General features: G+C 39.3%; 1 protein-coding gene across 2 annotated transcripts in view; it reads left to right on the top strand.

Moving 5' to 3' along the window:
* Positions 1 to 4,935: 4,935 nt before the first annotated feature.
* The window catches only part of SLAMF6 (SLAM family member 6), a 31,148-nt gene continuing 14,286 nt past the window's right edge, over positions 4,936 to 21,797 (top strand). The window contains exon 1 of one of the 2 annotated variants that reach the window (XM_036868643.1): positions 4,936 to 5,041. In XM_036868643.1, coding sequence (XP_036724538.1) covers positions 4,936 to 5,041 — 106 coding nt within the window. The remainder of the gene's footprint in view (positions 5,042 to 21,797) is intronic. The other variant, XM_036868634.1, reaches the window with a different exon arrangement.

The following is a 21,797-nucleotide window of genomic DNA, read 5'->3' as shown; positions in this document are numbered from 1 at the left end:
TTAATTTTGTTTTTGCTTTCAAAGAACCAACTCTTGGTTTTGTTGCTTTTTTCTATTTTTTTTTTTAAATCTCTATTTATTTATTTTCTCCCTGATCTTTATTATTTCCTTCCTTCTGCTGACTTTAGGTTTTGTTCTTCTTTTTCTAATTCTTTTAGGTGGTGAGTTAGGTTGTTTATTTGAGATTTTTCTTCCTTTTGATGAAAGTCTGTATCGCTATGAACATCCCTCTAAGAAACGTTTTTGCTGCATCCCATAGATTTTGTAGGTTATGTTTTCATTGTCATTTGTCTCAAGGTATTTTTTAATTTCCTTTGTGACTTCCTCATTGACCCATTGGTTTTTTAGTATCATGTTATTTAGTCTCCACATAATCATTTTTTTTCTCATTTCTTTTCCTGTGGTTGATTTCTAGTTTCATGCCATTGTGGTCAGAGAAGATGCTTGAAATAATTTCTATACTCTTAAATTTCTTAAAGTTAGTTTTGTGCCCTAGGATGTGGTCAATTCTAGAGAATGTTCCATGTGCACTTGAAAAGAATGTATATTCTGTGGTTTTTTTGGATGTAGTGCCCTGAAAATATCAATTAAGTCTAACTGTTCTATTGTATCATTTAGGACCTCTGTTGCCTCATTGGTTCTCTGTCTGGAAGATCTGTCCATTGATGTGAGTGGGGTGTTAACATCTCTTAGTATTTTTGTATTCCTATCAATTTCTCCATTTATGTCTGTTAGTATTTGTTTTATGTATTTGGGTCTTCCTATATTAGATGCATATATGTTGATGAGTGTAAAAGTCTCTTCTTGTATTGATTCTTTTATCATTATATAGTGTACTTCTTTATCTTTCTTTATAGCCTTTGCTTTAAAGACTATTTTGTCTGATATGAGTATTGCAACTCCCACTTCCTTGTCATGTCCATTTGCATGAAATAACTTTTTTTTTTTGGCTGCATTAGGTCTTCATTGCTGTATGTGGGCTTTCTCTAGTTGTGGCAAATGGAGGTTACTCTTTGTTGTGGTGTGCAGGCTTCTTATTGTGGTGGCTTCTCTTGTTGTGGAGCATGGGCTCTAGGCGTGCAGGCTTCAGTAGTTGTGGCACATGGGCCCTAGAGCACAGGCTCAGTAGTTGCAGTGCACGGGCTTAGTTGATCTGTGGCATGTGGGATCTTCCCAGAGCAGGGATCAAACCCATGTCCCCTTCATTGGTAGGCAGATTCTTAACTACTGCACCACCAGGGAAGTCCCTGCATGAAATATCTTTTTCCATCCCCTCACTTTCAATTTATGTGTGCCCTTTTCCCTAAAGTGGGTCTCTTGTAGGCAGCATAGTGTAAGCTCTTGTCTTTTATATCCAGCCTACCACTCTATCTCTTTTGATTGGAACATTCAGTCCATTGACATTTAAAGTAATTATTGATATATATGTATTTATTGCCATTTCAAACCTTGTTTTCCAGTTGATTCTTTATTTCTTCTTTGTTCCTTTCTTTTTTCTTTTTGTGGTTTGATGATTTCATTTTATTTTATACTTGTGTTCTCTTCTTTTAGGTTTTTGTGACTCTGTTGTAAGTTTTTTATTTGTGGTTACCCTGTTTTTCCAATATGTTAACCCCTTCCTCTATCTGCTTGCTTTAGACTGATAGTGATATAGAGTCAAACACATTCTAAAAAAAAGGGAAAAGAGGGCTTCCCTGGTGGCGCAGTGGTTAAGAATCTGCCTGCCAATGCAGGGGACATGGGTTCGAGCCCTGGTCCGGGAAGATCCCACATGCCACAGAGCAACTACGTCCGTGTGCCACAACTACTGAACCTGTGCTCTAGAGCCCGCAAGCCACAACTACTGAGCCTGCATGCCTAGAGTCCATGCTCCGCAACAAGAGAAGCCACCACAATGAGGAGCCTGCACACTGCAATGAAGAGTAGTCCCTGCTCGCTGCAACTAGAGAAAGCCTGCATGCAGCAACAAAGACCCAACACAGCCGAAAAAAGTAAAAATAAATAAAATAAATAAAATTTTTAAAATAAATTTAAAAAAAGAATCTGGATTTTCTTACTCTCCTTCCCCACACTTTATGATTTTGATGTCTCTTTTTACATCTTCATGTTTATCCTTTGGCTGTTCCTTGTGTTTACCATTGCTTTCACAAATAGGTTTTTTTTCTTTTTTAACTGTATACTGGGTAATTTAAGTGATTTACTTTCCAGTTGGATTTACTCCTTCTTATTTCTTCTTGCTTCTTTTCTATTTAGAGATGACCTTTCAATATTTCTTTTAGGATAGGTTTAGTATTGCTGTATTCTTTTAATTTTTGCTTTTCTGAGAAATTCTTTATTTCTCCACCTATTTTAAATGATAGTCTTGCTGGGTAGAGTATTCTAGGTGGCAGATTTTCCTCTTTCGAGACTTTGAATATATTTTGCAAAAGAAATCTTTTATTGCAAGGTTTTCTTTAAACACATTAAAGGGGAGGAAAAAAATAATCATCTGGAGAGATTCCAAAAAATGTATTTGATTAAATTCAACCCTGAATGACCAAAACAATCCTGAAAAGGAACAAAGTTAGAGGGCTCACACTTTCTGATTTCAAAACTTACTACAAAGCTACAGTAATCAAAACAGTGTGGCAGGGGTTTCCCTGGTGACTCAGTGGTTGAGAATCTGCCTGCCGATGCGGGGGACACGGGTTCAAGCCCTGGTCTGGGAAGATCCCACATGCCGTGGAGCAACTAGGCCTGTGAGCCACAACTACTGAGCCTGCATGTCTGGAGCCTGTGCTCCTCAACAAGAGAGGCCACGATAGTGAGAGGCCCATGCACCGCGATGAAGAGTGGCCCCCACTTGCCACAACTAGAGAAAGCCCTCACACAGAAACGAAGACCCAACACAGCCATAAATTAAAAAAAAAAAAAAATTTAATTAAAAAAAAAAAATAACAGTGTGGCAGGGGCATAAGACAGACACAGGGTGCTGTGGAATAAAACAGAGGAGACCAGATATAAACCCTCAAATATATGGCCAAATGATTTTTGACAAGGATGCCAAGAACATTCAATAGGGAAAGGACAGCCTTTTCAACAAATGGTACTGTGAAAATTAGATATCCTCATGCAAAAGAATGAAGGTGAACCTTGCATTAAATGATATAGAAAAATCAACTCAAATGTATCAAAGAGATAAATACAAAAACTAAGACTATAAAACTCTTAGAGGAAACACAGGGGAAATTCTTCATTACATTGGATTTAGCAACGATTTCTTGAATATGACACCAAAAGTATAGGCAACAGAAGAAAAAACAATTAAACCAGCCTTCATTAAAACGAAAAACTTTTGTGCATCAAACCATACTATCAGGAACTTCCCTGGTGGCACAGTGGTTAAGAATCTGCCTGCCACATATGGTCACCTTATCTTTGATAAAGGAGGCAAGAATATACAATGGAGAAAAGACAGCCTCTTCAATAAGTGGTGCTGGGAAAACCAGACAGTTACATGTAAAAGAATGAAATTAGAACACTCCCTAACACCATACACAAAAATAAACTCAAAATGGATTAAAGACCTAAATGTAAGGCCAGACACTATCAAACTCTTAGAGGAAAACGTAGGCAGAACACTCTATTACATAAACCACAGCAAGATCCTTTTTGACCCACCTCCTAGAGAAATGGAAATAAAAACACAAATAAACAAATGGGACCTAATGAAACTAAAAGCTTTTGCACAGCAAAGGAAACCATAAACAAGACCAAAAGACAACCCTCAGAATGGGAGAAAATATATGCAAATGAAGCAACTGACAAAGAATTAATCTCCAAAATATACAAGCAGCTCATGCAGCTCAATATCAAAAAAACAAACAACCCAATCCAAAAATGGGCAGAAGATCTAAGTAGACATTTCTCCAAAGAAGGTATACAGATTGCCAACAAACACGTGAAAGGATGCTCAACATCACTAATCATTAGAGAAATGCAAATCAAAACTACAATGTGGTATCACCTCACACCGGTCAGGATGGCTATCATCAAAAAATCTAGAAACAATAAATGCTGGAGAGGGTGTGGAGAAAAGGGAACACTCTTGCGCTCTTGGTGGGAATGTAAATTGATACAGCAACTATGGAGAACAGTATGGAGGTTCCTCAAAAAACTAAAAATAGAACTACCATATGACCCAGCAATCCTACTACTGGGCATATACCCTGAGAAAACCATAATTCAAAAAGACACATGCACCCCAATGTTCATTGCAGCTCTATTTACAATAGCCAGGTCATGGAAGCAACCTAAATGTCCATCGACGGATGAATGGATAATGAAGATGTGATACATATATACAATGGACTATTACTCAGCCATAAAAAGGAACAAAATTTGGTCATTTGTAGAGACGTGGATGGATCTAGAGACTGTCATACAGAGTGAAGTAAGTCAGAAAGAGAAGAATAAATATCGTATATTAACGCATATATGTGGAACCTAGAAAAATGGTACAGATGAACTGGTTTGCAGGGCAGAAATAGAGGCACAGATGTAGAGAACAAACATATGGACACCCAGGGGAGAAAGTGACAGGGGGGTGGGGGTGGGGGTGTGATTAATTGGGAGATTGGGATTGACATATATACACTAATATGTGTAAAATGAATAACTAAAAAGAACCTGCTGTATAAAAAAAATAAATTAAATAAAATTCAAAAATTCAGAAAAAAAGAACCCAGTAAATTTTAGGTTGCATAACCACAACACGTAATAGACAGTGAAAATTCCAATTCACAACACACACAAGATTTTTGCACTTCGCTCAGAAAAGAAGTAAATAGAGTAATAAAATAAAACTGGGACTCTTTGTATGTGGGAAGGAGGCCTTGCCACGCCTCTGAGAGGAAGAGAGCAATTTCGGTAAAAGCACTTTCAGTTTATGAGAGAATGCCAAGAACATTGACTGCCTTGAGGTCTCCAGCACCATTCTCCACTGCTAAGAGCATGATCTGGCTGTTCCAGTTTCTCACGCTTGTCTTCTGCCTTGGCCCAGGTAAATGCTGAAGTGGACCCATGTAGTCTTGAGTCACTCCTGGTTTTGTGCAGCTTGCTCAATCTAAATCACCTATTTATAGGTGTCTGTCTCTCTGCCAGGGGATCTGGTGGGGCTCACAGTGGTGCCTGATGAACTGCCATTGCCTCTCAACCTAAAAGCTTATGGCCTGAGATGGTTCAGAGTTAACAGCTTCAACTGTGTTTTCATTTAAGTGAATTATCTGCTGGGGCATGGGAAATGTGCTTTTATGAGACAAGACTGTTTGGGGTTTATGACCAGCATGTTGTGGAATAAAGAGACCTAAAGTTAAGAAAAGAAGCCTTCTTACCAAATTAGCTACTATCTTACTGTGGTATCACAGGTAGGTTACATGTTCTTCCTGAGCCTCACGATCTTCATTGGAAATATTGAAACTCTGTGGTTCAGCTTAGCCGAAATTTCTGAACCCAACTAAAACACGAGAAATAGTCCTCTCAGTTTTTGCTTACTGTGATAAAAAGCGTTCTCCAGCTTTCCTTTCCTTTGATGCAAGTCAGGGGCTATCTAGTCCAGCAGTACCTAATTTGGCAGACAGAAGGGAATTCTCTGATCCTGCCTGCCTCTCATTCCCTGCTGTCCATTCCGTGGAAAGCATGAAGGTTCATGTCAGGTTTGGAGAACCACAAGTGGTCAACTGGGGCCAAAGTATAGGATGGGGCAGAAGACGAAACAAGAAAGCTAGCCCAGAACTAGCCCAGGGTAGCAGATAAAAATAGTTAATATTCACTGAGGGTTCATACTGTTCCAGGAACTGGGTCAAATGCTGTACATACATCATATACAAAAGGCTTATGACAGTTCTATGAGTCTATACTATTATTACACCCTTTTTAAATAACTTGCCCAAATCTCATTAGCCAGTAGGTGGCAAGCTCTTGCAATATTTTTGAGGAACAGTGACAGCTGAATAAACACGGTAGCAGCACAAGAGAAAGAAGGACAGAAGCAAAAATCACCATAGATGTAGAATTAACTAGATTAACTGGCAATGGGAATTAGGGGGGAAGAGACTTCACTGTCATAAAATAAATATTCATTGAGCACCTACTGGATGCCTGGCACTGTTCTAGTTCCTGGGGATACACCATAAACAAAGGAGGCAAAAATTCCTGCTCTCGTGGAGTTAACTTTTTAACAGGGGAGACAAACTATAAACAAGATAAATAAGTGAAATAGTATATTTGATAGTGATAAATGATAAGAATGAAATAAATCAAGCAGGGAAAGGTGATATGAAATATTGGGGGGGGGGAGGTGAAATTTCAGAGTAGCCAAAGAAGGTTACAAAGTTGCGGGCATGAGGGAGCAGGCATGAAGAGAAGGTGATTTCAATTTTGGAGCTACTAATTTTAAGATGTTACTGTGATATCCATGAGAAGATTTCCTGAAAGCAGCTGGAAATTTAGGACTGGAGGTAGAGCTGAGGCTGGAAGCTTAGAAGTCACAGCATAGAAGTAATAAATGAAGTTAAGGAGAAAAGTGTAAGGAGGACAGAAACTTGGGAAATATGTATAAGATGCAGAAAGAGGGAGAATTCACTTACACATTCAAGAGCCACTCCCCAGCGTAGGAGCAGAGACCCATGTCTTTGCCTCCTTGCAAAACTGAACCCATCTCTAGAATTAAATATTCTGAATGTCCTCAGGTTAAAATTTCCCTGCTTCTCCTCATTCCCATCAATACTTCTCATAAGGGCCCTATGAAATATACACTATCCTCACTTTAAGGAAGAGGAAAGAAGGCATACAACACTTAACTAACTTGCTTGATGTCACGCTGTTATGGGGGAAGTGGGGATGGTGCAGAAAAGAAACATACTTGAATGTGTTTTGCAGGTGTTCTGAGGCCCAGGAGGAAAGCAGTGATTGCCAGGGTTAGAAATCAGGGAGCCTGGCTCCAGAGTCTCTGTTCATAACCCCTTTACTCTGCTAGTTAGTTTATACACAGTTATATATTCACATAAATGTATATATAATTATAAACTGTGATGCTAGGAAGAAAATAAGCAGGGTACTGATGCCGAAAACTTGGCTTCTGTACACTGGTGCTGAATTGAATCTCAGAGACAGAGTTTTGGGTGAAATTGAAAAGTATAGCTTTATTGCTTTGCCAGACAAGGGAGACACAGCGGGCTCCTGTCTTCAAAAACTGTGTGTCCCAACCTGGGAGAATTTGGTGAGGAGTTTTATAGCAACGGTTCAAGGTTGGGGTTGCTGATAAGATTAGGGTGTGTGCAGGACCTGCACTCCTTTAATTTGGTCTCAGGTAATCTGATGAGTTTCTATGGTTCCTTTAATCTGGCCTCAGGTGGTCTTCTTGAAGAGCTTCTCTGGTTCCTTTAATCTGGAATGAAGAATGCTGATATTTTCCATTTGTTGGGTTTTAGTTCTGTAGAGCAGCTCAAAGATATTGTTGTGTATCCCTTGAGGCAGAACCAGGACCCTGCCCCAAGGCTGCACTATTGTTTCTTGGCTGCTCCTCTCTCGTCTCTGCATCCCCTCTCTTCCCTGATTAGCAACTGTTCTAATCTGCCCTTCGGAACTCAGGGAAGGTCATGGAGGCTGGAGTCTATTCCCTACAAACAAGAAATGGGGACCATAAAGGCTTCCATGCCCAGGAGTCCCCACAGCGTCCTTCTTGGTTTCAGAACCATTGGAGAGAAAAACAAGAGGATCTGCTTTGGATGAGGTGATGTGGAATGGATTTTCTGGAAAAGTAGCATCTCCTCTGATATTTAAAGAGTATGAGGAGTCAAACGGGGAGGAGTCTAATGAAGAAGCATTCAAAGCAGTGGGAATTACATGTGCAAAGGCCCTGGTGCAGGGAAGAGTTTGGAGTGATTAAGGAAGGGGAAAAAACCACTGTGACAAGAGTATGGCACAAATAAAATCAATCTTGAAAACAAGCATGAAGGAAGATGACTCATGCCAGCCTACATTCTTTCAAGGGGCTGGACACCATAACCTTTTCCTTTGAAGAAATGTATCTGAAAAGATAAACCATGTTAAGAAATAATCCCAATTGGTATAACTGAAATCAGACATTATCATGCCCTGGAGAAAATGAATCTCATTTGCTTCTCCGTTTTATTCTTTATAGGTGGGAACTTACTTATCAAATGTTAATATGAATACAAAGTATTAGGGAATCTTATTATAATGCTGATTCTGGAATGGAGACTAAGATTCTGCATTTATAACAAGCTCCCAGGCAACCCCAATCCTGCTTCATGAACCATACTCATGAGACTTTAGTCACAGTGGAGTTGGAGGGATGGAGAAATAAGAACAAATTCTTCAAGTGTGTTTGCAAGAAGCCAATACATGTATTCTGATGCTGAAGAGAGAACAGTAGTAGGAAATATATGTACAGCCAATACACATGGGCCAACCAAATGATTCTGACGTTTTGAGTCAAAAACTTACAGGCTCTTCTGCTAAAAGATTGTAATCCAATGACTCCCCTTCCCCTGAGGAGCATTATCTACTTCTTACTAACCATCCACACCTTCAAATGTTTATTGTTGCTCACCATAGGCAGAGAGTTGTTTATATTTTGTCACTATCCTCAAGGACAACTGTGTCTTTCCACCTCTCAGAATCTGTGGTCTGTGCCCACTGGACTGCCAGCCTTCCACACCTCCCAGTTTTCAGCCTCCCACTACAGATCTAGCCTCAGTTGTGTCTCCGTGTGCACACAAAATTTTTGTCTTTCTTTTTTTTCATTAAGGTGAAATTCACAAAACAAAATAATAATATTAAAATGTACAATTCAGTGACATTTAGTAAATTCACAATGTTGGGCAATCACCACTTCTATTGCTCCAAAACACTTAGTCACCCCAAAAGAAAACCTTGTACCCATTAAACAATCACTTCTCATTTCTCCTTCCCCTTATCCCTCTTCAAACACCAATCCACTTTCTGGCTCAATGGGTTTACCTATTCTGAATATTTCATATAAATGAAATCATGCAACATGTGACTTTTTATGTCTGACTTCTTTCACTTAGTACAATGTTTTCAATGTTTATTCATATTGTATCGTGTATCAGTACTTTATTCCTTTTTATTGCTGAATAAGATTCCATTGTATGTGTGTACCATATTTATTTATCCACTCATCTACTGATGGACATTTGTGTTGTTTCCACCTTTTGGCTTTTGCAAATAGTTCTATTATGGAGACTTTTGTACAAGTATTGTTTTCAATTTTTCTGGGTATATACCCAGGAATGAAATTGCTGGATCATATGGTAATGTTGTACTTAATTTTTTGAGGGATCACTAAATAGTTTTTTCCACAGTGGCTGTACCAGTTTACAATCCCACCAGCAATGTATAAGCGTTCTAATTTCTCCACATCCTTACCAAAACTTATTTTCCAATTATTTACTATTATTATTGTTGTTATTATTATTAATCACCATCTTAGTACATGTAAAGTCTCTTGTGGTTTTGATTTGCATTTCCCTAACAACAAATGATATTGAGCATCTTTTCATGTGCTTATTGGCTGTTTGTATATTTTCTTTGGAGAAATGTCTATTCAAGTCCTTTGTCCCTTTTTGATTAGATTATTTGTCTTTTTTTTTTTTGAGCTATAAGAGCTCTTTAACTACTTTGAATACTAGACCCTTATCAGATATATGATTTATAAATATTTTCTCCTATTCTGTAAGTTTTCTTTTCATTACCTGATAATGTCCTTTGATGCACAAAAGTTTTTAATTTTGATGAAGTCTAATTTATCTATTTTTTCTTCTCCTGCTCACACTTTTGTTGTCATATCTAAGAATTCATTGCCAAATCCAAGATCATGTAAATTTACCCCTATGTTTTCTTCTAAGAGTTTCATAACTTTTTGCTTTCATATTTAGGTCATTGAAACATTTTGAGTTGATTTTTGTATAGGTGTGAGGTAGGTGTTCAACTTCATTCTTTTGTTTATAGACATCTGGTTGTCCCAGTACTATTTGTTGAAGCAACCATTCTTTCCCCATTGAACGATCTTGGCATTCTTGTCAAAAATTAATTGTCCATAAATGTATGGGTTTATTTATGGACTCTCAATTCAATTCCATATAGACATCTATATGTCTATCCTGATACCAGCAATACACTGGCATGTGATTAATGTAGCTGTGGAAATTTTTAAATTGGGAAGTGCGAGTTCTCCAATTTGTTTTTATTTTTCAATATAGTTTTGGCTAGTTGGGGTCCCTTACAATTCCATATGAATTTGAAGAATGGCTTTTCTATTTATGAAAAAAAAGTCACAAAAATCATTGGAATTTTGATAGAGATTGAATTGAATCTGTAACTTGCTTTGGGTAGTATTGCCAAATACATAATCTTAAGTCCTACAATCCATGAACATAGGATGTCTTTCCATTTATTTAGGTATTCTTTAATTTCTTTCAAAATGTTTCATAGTTTTCAGTGTATAAGTATTGAACCTCCTCGGCTAAATTATTCATAGATATTTAATTATTTTGGATGCTATTATATATGGAATTGTTCTCCTAATTTCCTTTTCAGATTGTTCATTGCTAGTGTTTAAAAATACAATATGTATTTGTAAAATACAAATTAAAAATATACAGTTGTAAATTTACAATTGTAAAACTATGTGTTGTAATTGTAAATTTTTGTAAATTGATCTTCTATGCTACAATTTTGCTTAATTCATTTATTAGTTCTGATAGTTTTTTTGTGGATTCTTTTTTTTTTTTTTTTTTTACTTTTTATTTTATATTGGAGTATAGCCGATTAACAGTGTTGTGATAGGTTCAGGTGCACAGCAAAGGGACTCAGTCAGCCATACATATACATGTAACCATTCTCACCCAAACTCCCCTCCCATCCAGGCTGCCACATAACATTGAGCAGAGTTCCCTGTGTAATACAGTAGGTCCTTGTTGGTTATCCATTTTAAATATAGCAGTGTGAACATGTCAATCCCAAACTCCCTGACTATCCTTTCCCCCGATCCTTCCCCCCTGTAACCATAAGTTCATTCTCTAAGTCTGTGAGTCTGTTTCTGTTTTGTAAATAAGTTCATTTGTATCATTTCTTTTTAGATTCTGCATATAAGGGATATCATACAATATTTTTCTTCCTCTGTCTGACTTATTTCACTCCATATGACAATCTCTAGGTCCATCCATTTTGCTGCAAATGGCATTATTTCATTCTTTTTAATGGCTGAGTAATATTCCATCATATATATATATACCACATCTTCTTTATCCATTGCTCTGTTGATGGACATTTAGGTTGCTTCCATGTCTTAGCTATTGTAAACAGTGCTGCAATGAACATTGGGGTGCATGTATCCTTTCAGACCATGTTTTTCTCTGGATATATGCCCAGGAGTGGGATTGCAGAGTCATATGGTAGCTGTATTTTTAGTTTTTTAAGGAACTTGCATGCTGTTCTCCACAGTGGCTGTACCAGTTTACATTCCCACCAACAGTGTAAGAGGGTCCCCTTCTCTACACACCCTCTCCAGCATTTATTGTTTGTGGATTTTTTGATGATAGCCATTTTGACTGGTGTGAGGTGATATCTCATTGTAGTTTTGATTTGCATTTCTCTAATAATTAGCGATGTTGAGCATCTTTTCATGTGCCTGTTGGCCATCTGTATGTCTTCTTTGGAGAAATGTCTATTTAAGTCTTCTGCCCATTTTTTAAATTGTGTTGTTTGTTTTGATGATATTAAGCCTCATGAGCTGTTTGTAAATTTTGGAAACTAACCCCTTGTTGGTCACATCATTTGTAAATATTTTCTCCCAATCTGTGGGTTGTCTTTTCGTTTTGTTTATGGTTCCCTTTGCTGTGCAAAATCTTTTAAGTTTAATTAGGTCCCATTCATTTATTTTTGTTTTTATTTCTATTATTCTGAGAGACAGATCAAAAAAGATATTGCTGCAATTTATGTCAGAGAGCGTTCTGCCTATGTTTTCCTCTAGGAATTTTATAGGTTAGGTCTTTAATCCATTTTGAGTTTATTTTTGTGTATGGTGTTAAAGAATGATCTGATTTCATTTTTGCACATGTAGCTGTCCAGTTTTCCCAGCACCATTTGTTGAAGAGACCATCTTTCCACCATTGTGTAGTCTTGCCTCCTTTGTCATAGATTAATTGACCATAGGTGTGTGGGTTTATTTCTGGGCTTTCCATCCTGTTCCATTGATATATATTTCTATTTTTGTGCCAGTACCATACTCTTTTGATGACTGTAGCTTTGTAGTATAGTCTGAAGTCAGGGAGCCTGATGCTTCCAGCTCCGTTTTTCTTTCTCAAGATTGCTTTGGATATTTGAGGTCTTTTGTGTTTCCATACAAATTAAGATTTTCTTTGTTCTAGTTCTGTGAAACGTGCCATTGGTAATTTGATAAGAATTGCATTGAATCTGTAGATTGCCTTGGGTAGTATTGTCATTTTAACAGTACTGATTCTTCCAATTCAAGAACATGGTATATCTTTCCACCTGTTTGTGTCATCTTTGATTTCTTTCATCAGTATCTTACAGTTTTCAAAGTACAGGTCTTTTCTCTCCTTAGGTAGGTATATTCCTAGGTATTTTATTCTTTTTCATGTGGTGGTAAATGGGATTGTTTCTTAAATTTCTCTCTCTGAATTTCATTGTTAGTATATAGAAATGCAACAGGTTTCTGTGTATTAATTTTACATTGTGCAAGTTTACGGAATTCATTGATTATCTCTAGTAGTTTTCTGGTAACATATTTACGATTCTCTATGTATAGTATCATGTCATCTGCAAACAGAGACAGTTTTACTTCTTCTTTGCCAATTTGGATTCGTTTTATTTCTTTTTCTTCTCTGATTGCCATGGCTAGGACTTCCAAAACTATGCTGAATGAAAGTGCTGAGAGTGGAAATCCTTGTCTTTTTCCTGATCTTAGAGGAAATGCTTTCAGCTTTTCACCATTGAGTATGATGTTAGCTATAGTTTTGTCATATATGGCCTTTATTATGTTGAGGTATGTTCCCTCTTTGCCTACTTTCTGGGGAGTTTTTATCATAAATGGGTGTTGAATTTTGTCAAAAGATTTTTCTGCATCTATTGAGATGATCACATGGTTTTTTTCTTCAATTTGTTGATGTGGTGTATCACACTGGTTGATTTGTGGATATTGAAAAATCCTTGCATTCCTGGGATAAATCCCACTTGATCATGGTATATGATCCTTTTAATGTACTGTTGGATTCAGATTGCTAGTATTTTATTGAGGATTTTTGAGTCTATGCTCATCAGTGATATTGGCCTGTAATTTTCCTTTTTCGTGGTATCTTTGTCTCGTGTCAGGGTGATGGTGGCCTCATAGAATGAGTTTGGGAATTTTCCTTCCTCTGCAATTTTTCGGAACAGTTTCAAAAGGATAAGTGTGAGCTCCTCCCTCAATGTTTGATAGAATTCGCCTGTGAAGCCATCAGGTCCTGGACTTTTGTTTTTTGGGAGTTTTTTAATCCCAGTTTCCATTTCAGTACTTGTGATTGGTCTGTTCATATTTTCTATTTCTTCCTGGTTCATTCTTGGGTGACTCTACCTTTCTAAGAATTTGTCCGTTTCTTCCAGGTTGTCCATTTTATTGGCATACAGTTGCTTGTAGTAGTCTCTCATGATCCTTTGTATTTCTGTGGTGTCATTTGTAACTCCTCCTTTTTCGTTTCCAATATTATTGATTTGAATCCTCTCCCTTTTCTTCTTGATGAGCCTGGCTAAATGTTTATCAATTTTGTTTACCTTTTCAAAGAACCAGCTTTTAGTTTCATTGATCTTTGCTACTGTTTTCCGTGTCTCTATTTGATTTATTTATGCTCTGATCTTTATGATTTCTTTCCTCCTAGTAACTTTGGGGTTTTTTTTGTTGTTATTCTTCTTCTTTCTCTAGTAACTTTAAGTGTAAGGTTAGGTTGTTCATTTGAGATTTTTATTGTTTCCTGAGGTAAGATTGTATTGCTATAAACTTCCGTCTTAGAACTGCTTTTGAGGCATCCCATAGGTTTTGAATCATTGTGCTTTCATTTTCATTTGTCTGTAGGTATTTTTTAATTTCCTTTTTATTTCTTTAATGATCCATTGGTTCTTTAGTAGCATATTTTTTAGCCTCCACATGTTTGTGTTTTTTATAGTTTTTTTCCTGTGGTTTATTTTTAATCTCATAACGTTGTGATCAGAAAAGATGCTTGATATGATTTCAATTTTCTTAAATTTACTGAGGCTTGCCTTGTGGCCCAGCATGTGGTCAATCCTGGAGAATGTTCCATGTACACTTGAGAAGAAGATGTATTCTGCTGCTTTTGGATGGAATGCTCTATAAATATAAATTAAGTCCATTTGGTCTAATGTGTCATTTAAGGCCTGTATTTCCTTATTGATTTTCTGTCCAGATGATCTGTCCATTAATGAAAGTGGGGTGTTAAAGTCCCCCATTATTATCATGTTACTGCTGATTTCTCCCTTTATGGCTGTTAGTACTTGCCTTATATATTGAGGTGCTCCTATGTTGGGTGCATATATATTTACAATTGTTATATCTTCTTCTTGGACTGATCCCTTGATCATTATGTAGTGTCCTTCTTTATCTCTTATAACAGTCTTTATTTTAAAGTCTATTTTGTCTGATATGAGTATTGCTACTCCAGCTTTATTTTGGTTTCCATTTGCATGGAATACCTTCTTCCATCCCCTCACTTTCAGTCTGTATGTGTCCCTAGGTCTGAGGTGGGTCCCTTGTAGACAGCATATATACAAGTCTTGTTTTTTTATCCACTCAACCAGTCTATGTCTTGTGGTTGGCACATTTAATCCATTTACATTTAAGATAATTATCAATATATGCATTCGTATTGCCATTTTCTTAGTTGTTTTGGGTTTGTTTTTGTTGGTCTTTTTTCTTCCCTTCCTCTTTTGTTCTTTTCTCTTGTGACTTGATGACTGTCTTTAGTGTTGTGTTTGGGTTGCTTTTTCTTTTGTGTGTGAGTATCTGTTTCAGTTTTTGGGTTTGCTGTTCCCATGAGGTTTTGATATATCAGTCTATATATGTGCAAGGTTTTTTTGTGGTTGTTGTTTTTGTTTGTTTGTTTGTTTGTTGTTTTTTTTTAAGTTGCTAGTCTCTTTCCTGCCTAGAGGAGTTTCTTTAACATTTGTGCAAGGCTGGTCTGGTGGTGCTGAATTCTCTTAGCTTTTGCTTGTCTGTAAAGGTTTTGACTTCTCCTTCAAATCTGAATGAGAGTCTTGCTGGGTAGAGTATTCTTGGTTGTAGGTTCTTCCCTTCCATCATTTTAAATATATCATGCCTGAGAGACATTCAAGATGGTGGAGGAGTAAGACGTGGAGATCACCTTCCTCCCCACAAATACATCAGAAATACATCTACATGTGGAACAACTCCTACAGAACACCTACTGAATGCTGGCAGAAGACCTAAGGCTTCCCAAAAGGCAAGAAACTCCCCACGTACCTGGGTAGGGCAAAAGAAAAAAGAAAAAAACAGAGATAAAAGAATAGGGAAGGGACCTGCACCTCTGGGAGGGAGCTGTGAAGGAGGAAAAGTTTCCACACACTAGGAAGCTCCTTCACTGGTGGAGATGGGGGATGGGCGGGGGGGGAAGCTTCAGAGCCATGGAGGAGAGTGCAGCAACAGGGGTGCAGAGGGCAAAGTGGAGAGATTCCCACACAGAGAATCGGTGCCGACCAGCACTCACCAGCCTGAGAGGCTTGTCTGCTCGCCAGCCGGGGTAGGTGGAGGCTGGGATCTGAGGCTTGGGCTTTGGAGGTCAGGTCCCAGGGAGAGGACTGGAGTTGGCTGCATGAACACAGTCTGAAGGGAGCTAGTGCTCCACAGCTAGTGGGGAAGGAGTCCGGGAAAAAGTCTGGACCTGACTAAGAGGCAAGAGACCATTGTTTAGGGATGCATGAGGAGAGGGGATTCACAGCACCGCCTAAATGAGCTCCAGAGACAGGTGCGAGCTATCAACACAGACACCAGAGACGGGCATGAGATGCTAAGGCTGCTGCTGCAGCCACCAAGAAGCCTGTGTGCAAGCAGGTCACTATCCGCACCTCCCCTCCTGGGCGTCTGTGCAGCCCGCCACGACCAGGGTCCCGTGATCCAGGGACAACTTCCCCAGGAGAACACACGGCACGCCTCAGGCTGTTGCAATGTCACCCCAGCCTCTGCCGCCACAGGCTCACCTGGCATTCCGTACCCCTCCCTCCCCCCAGCCTGGGTGAGCCAGAGCCCCCTAATCAGCTGCTACTGTAACCCCATCCTGTCTGAGCAAAGAACAGACGCCCTCAGGTGACCTACACGCAGAGGCGGGGCAAAATCCAAAGCTGAACCCCAGGAGCTGTGCAAACAAAGAAGAGAAAGGGAAATTTCTCCCAGCAGCCTCAGGAGCAGTGGATTATATCTCCACAGTCAACTTGATGTACCCTGCATCTGTAGAATACCTGAATAGACAACAAATCATCCCAAAATTGAGGCGGTGGATTTTGGGAGCAACTGTAGACTTGGGGTTTGCTTTCTGCATCTAATTTGTTCCTGGCTTTGTGTTTATCTTAGTTTAGTATTTAGAGTTTATTAGCATTGGAAGATTTGTTTATTGATTTGGTTGCTCTCTTCCTCCTTTTATATATAGATAGATAGATAGATGATAGATAGATAGATAGATTTTTTTCCTTTTTCTCCTTTTGTGAATGTGTATGTGTATGCTTCTTTGTGTAACTTCGTCTGTATAGTTTTGCTTTTACCATTTGTCCTAGGGTTCTGTCTGTCCGTTTTTTTGTTGTTTTTTTTTTTTAGTATAATTTTTAGCACTTGTTATCATTGGTGGATTTATTTTTTGGTTTGGTTGCTCTCTTCTTTGTTTCTTTTTTTATTATTTTTTTAATTTTAATAATTATTTTTAATAACTTGTATTTTATTATTTTTTTTCTTTCTTTCTTGTTTTTTGCCCTTTTCTTCTGAGCTGTGTGGCTGGCAGGGTCTTGGTGCTCCGGCTGTGTGTTAGGCCTGTGCCTCTGAGGTGGGAGAGCTGAGTTCAGGACATTGGTCCACCGGAGACCTCCCAGCTCCACGTAATATCAAACAGCAAAAGCTCTCCCAGAGATCTCCATCTCAACACTAAGACCCAGCTCCACTCAATGACGAGCAAGATACAGTGCTGGACACCCTATGCCAAACAACTACCAAGACAGGAACACAACCCCACCCATTAGCAGAGAGACTGCCTAAAATCATAATAAGGTCACAAGCACCCCAAAACACCCCACCGGACGTGATCGTGACCACCAGAAAGACAAGATCCAGCCTCATCCACCAGAACACAGGCACTAGTCCCCTCCACCAGGAAGCCTACACAACCCACTGAACCAACCTTAGCCACTGGACCACTGGGGGCAGACACCAAAAACAATGGGAACTACGAACTTGCAGCCTGTGAAAAGGAGACCCCAAACACAGTAAGTGAAGCAAAATGAGAAGACAGAGAAATACACAGCAGATGAAGGAGCAAGGTAAAAACCACCAAACCAAACAAATGAAGAGGAAATAGGAAGTCTACCTGAAAAAGAATTCAGAATAATGATAGTTCTTCTGCCTCAGTTATTCTGCTATTGATTCCTTCCAGTATAGTTTACACTTCAGTTGTTGTATTGTTCATCTCTGTTTGTTCTTTAGTTCTTCTTGGTCTTTGTTAAACATTTCTTGCATCTTCTCAATCTTTGCCTCCATTCTTTTTCCAAGATCCTTGATCATCTTCACTATCATTATTCTGAATTCTTTTTCTGGGAGGTTGCCTAGCTCCACTTCATTTTGTTGTTTTTCTGGGGTTTTATCTTGTTCCTTCATCTGGGACATAGTCCTCTGCCTTTTCATTTGGTCTATCTTTCTGTGACTATGGTTTTTGTTCTGCAGGCTGTAGGATTGTAGTCCTTCTTGCTTCTGCTGTTTGCCTTCTGATGGATAAGACTATCCAAGAGGCTTGTGCAAGCTTCCTGATAGGAGGGACTGGAGGTGGGTAGAACTGGGTCTTGCTCTGGTGAGCAGGGCCTGTGCTCAGTAAAACCTTAAACCACTTGTCTGCTGATGGGTGGGGCTGTGTTCCCTCCCTGTTAGTTGTTTGGCCTGAGGCGACCCAGCACTGGAGCCTACAGGCTATATGGCAGGGCTAGTGGCAGCCTGTGGGAGGGCTCACACCAGTGAGTACTTCCCAGAACTGCTGCTGCCAGTGACCTTGTCCCTGTGGTGAGCCACAGCTGCCCCCTGTCTCTGCAGGAGACCCTCCAACACTAGCAGGTAGGTTTGGTTCAGTCTCCTATGGGGTCACTGCTCCTTTAGCCAGATCCTCATGCACACAAAACTTTGTGTGTGACCTCCAAGAGTGGAGTCTCTGTTTCCCCCAGTGCTTTGGAGGTCCTTCAATCAAATCCCACTGACCTTCAAAGTCAGATTCCCTGGGGATTCCTAGTCCCATTGCCAGACCCCCAGGCTGGGAAGCCTGATATTGGGCTCAGAACCTTCTCTCCAGTGGGAGAACTTCTGTGGTATAATTGTTCTCCAGTTTGTGGATCGCCCACCTGGCAGGTATGGATTTGATTTTATCATGATTGTGCCCCTCCCACTGTCTCAGTGCAACTTCTCCTTTGTCTTTGGATGTGGGGTATTTTATTTTTGGTGGGTTCCAGCATCTTCCTGTCAATGTTGTTCAGCAGTTAGTTGTGATTTCGGTGCTCTCGCAAGAGGAGATGAGCGCATGTCCTTCTACTCTGCCATTTTGAACCAATCTATTTTTGTGGACTCTAGGATTTTCTATCTATAAGATCATGTCCTCTGTGAATAGGAATAGTTTCACTTCTTCCTTTCCAATTAAGATACCTTTTATTATTTTTCTTGTCTAATTGCTGTAACTAGAACTTCCAGTACAATGTTAAATAGAAGTGATGGAAGTAGGCATTGTTATCTTGTTCCTGGTCTTAGGTGAAAGGCTTTCAGTCTTTCATTCTTTATTATTTATTTATTTATTTATTTATTTATTTATTTATTTATTTTTGGCTGCATTGGGTCTTTGTTGCTGTGGGTGGGCTTTCTCTAGCTGCAGTGAGCTGGGGTTACTCTTCATTGCAGTAGGCAGGCTTCTCATTGCAGTGGCTTCTCTTGTTGTGGAACACGGGTTCTAGGCATGCAGGCTTCAGTAGTAGTGGCACATAGGCTCAGTAGTTGTGGTTCGCGGGCTCTAGAGCACAGGCTCAGTAGTTGTGGCGCACGGGCTTTGTTGTTCCACGGCATGTGGGATCTTCTGGGATCAGGGATCAAACCCATGTCCCCTGCATTGGCCGGTGGATTCTTAACCACTGCACCACCAGGGAAGTCCCTTTCATTTTTGAATAGAATGTTAGATGTGGGTTTCTCAAATGCCTTTTATCAAGGTGAGGAATTTCCCTTCTATTCTTAGATTCTTATGTGTGAAACAGTGTTGGATTTTGTTAAATGTTTTTTCTGTATTAATTGAGATGATAATGTGTCTTTTTTCTTTAATTCTATTAATGTAGTATATTGCATTGATTGATTTTCATATGTTGAATCACTCTTGCATTCCTGAAATAAATTCCAATTAGTCTTGGTGTATAATCTTTTTAATATGCAGCTGGATTCAGTTTGTTAATATTTTGTTGAGGGTTTTTACATCAATACTTATAAGGGATAGTGGTCCATAGTTTGTGCGTGCGTTCGTGTGTGTGTGTGTGTGTGTGTATGATATCTTTGGCTTTGGTAAAGGTAATGCCGGCCTCATAGGATGAATTAGAAAGTGTTTTCTCCTCTTCTTTTTGGGGGAGGTGTTTGAGAAGTATTGATGTTAATTATTCTTTAAATATTTGGTAGAATTCACCAGTGAAGCCATCTGGTCCTGGATTTTTCTTTGCCAGAAGGTTTTTGATTACTGATTCAATCTCTTTACTTGTTAAAGGTCCGCTTAGATTTTCTATTTCTTCTTAAGTCAGTCTTGGTAATCTGTTTGTGTATAGAAATTTGTCTATTTCATCTAGGCTATCTAATTTGTTGCCATACAGTTATTCATAATATTCTCTTATAATCATTTTTATTTCTATAAGGTCTGCAGTAATGTCCACTCTTTCATTTCTAATTTTAGTAATTTGAGCTTTCTCTATTTTTCTCTTAATTAATCTAGCTAAAAGTATGTCAATCTTCCTGATCTTTTCAAAGAACAAATTTTCCCTCTGAGCACTGTGATCGCTGCACCCTGTAAGTTTTGGTATGTTGTATTTTCATTTTCACTTGTCTTACTCAAGATCCTGCCTGATATATCTCTTCCCTTCTCTATTAAAGCTCTTGAGAAATCAGCCCCTACCCTCCTTCTGAACTTGTTTCATACTGAGCTGAAACAACCCACTGTATCTCTTTTTCCTATAGATAGGACTAAGCCAGTCCTAGGCCTAAGCCATTCCCCTAGGTTAGATATCCCAAAGTTTCTCTGACTTTTCTCTTTTTCAGAATCAGTTCAGCCTTACCTGCTTTTTTTTTTTTTTTAATTTTTGGCTGTGTTGGGTCTTCGCCGCTGCATGCGGGCTTCCTCTAGTTGCGGCGAGTGGGGGCTACTCTTTGTTGCAGTGCACGGGCTTCTCACTGCAGTGGCCTCTCTTGTTGCAGAGCATGGGATCTAAGCATGCAGGCTTCAGTAGTTGTGGCACATGGGTTTCAGTAGTTGTGGCTCACGGGCTCCAGAGCGCAGGCTCAGTAGTTGTGGTGCACGGGTCTAATTGCTCCAAGGCATGTGGGATCCTCCCGGACCAGGGATCGAACCCATGTCCCCTGCATTGGCAGGCAGACTCCTATCCACTGTGCCACCAGGGAAGACCCCTGCTTTCTTTATTCCTTTTCATTTCTCAAAAATACTCCATGTTTCTTAATACATTCAAAAAAAATCATTCAGATAATCATTCAAGACACTTTACATTCTAATCTCAACCTACTTAGTATTCCAAGTTCCCTGGGCCAGATTCTGGGGACATAAAGAGCTGACTGATACATTACTCATGTTTCCAGAGTGAGTGAAACGTAAACAAACATACCCCAAATTTCTGCTGACTGAACATCCACACCAGAGGATGGACCTCAGCACCACCCCCATGCTCCAAGTGGCTCCCAGTGACTTATAAGGGATGCTTCCCATAGGCCCCCAAAGCAGCCTTCTGTTAAGGTCATGAGGCATCCTCCCAATTCTTAGTCTCTTCTGGTTCTAGTCCCCCAAATCTGCTGCCCGCTGAACCACTTACAGAAGACCTCAATGCTCTGCAGAGGACATGGATATTCATGCCAAGGATGCTGACCCAGGACATTCCCAAAGCATCAGTGCTGATTCCAGGCAGATTAGAGAAAAAGGCCTTCTTGTGCCTTCTGGGCCACACCACATCATCTGGGCCCCAAAGCAGCTCTCCTTCAGTCCAAAGTCTTTCAGAGGAGCCTTTGAGCTTTTTCAGTAACTTCTTACCTTCACCTTCCTTAAGCACTGTGGCTCTTCTTTTTTTTCTTAGACTTACAGGGAATTCTTCTACCAACCCCTTCTCCTCCTTCTATAACTTCTCCTCTTCTCCCACCACAAACTCCTTTCTCTTCCCCTGTACCAATGCAAACCCCACAAATATAAGCAAAGGCAAACAGA

This window comes from Balaenoptera musculus, chromosome 1 (assembly GCF_009873245.2).
Source record: "Balaenoptera musculus isolate JJ_BM4_2016_0621 chromosome 1, mBalMus1.pri.v3, whole genome shotgun sequence".
Taxonomy (NCBI): Eukaryota; Metazoa; Chordata; class Mammalia; order Artiodactyla; family Balaenopteridae; genus Balaenoptera; species Balaenoptera musculus.
The sequence above is the reverse complement of the archived record's forward strand: the minus strand, read 5'-3'. Positions and strand labels throughout refer to the sequence as shown.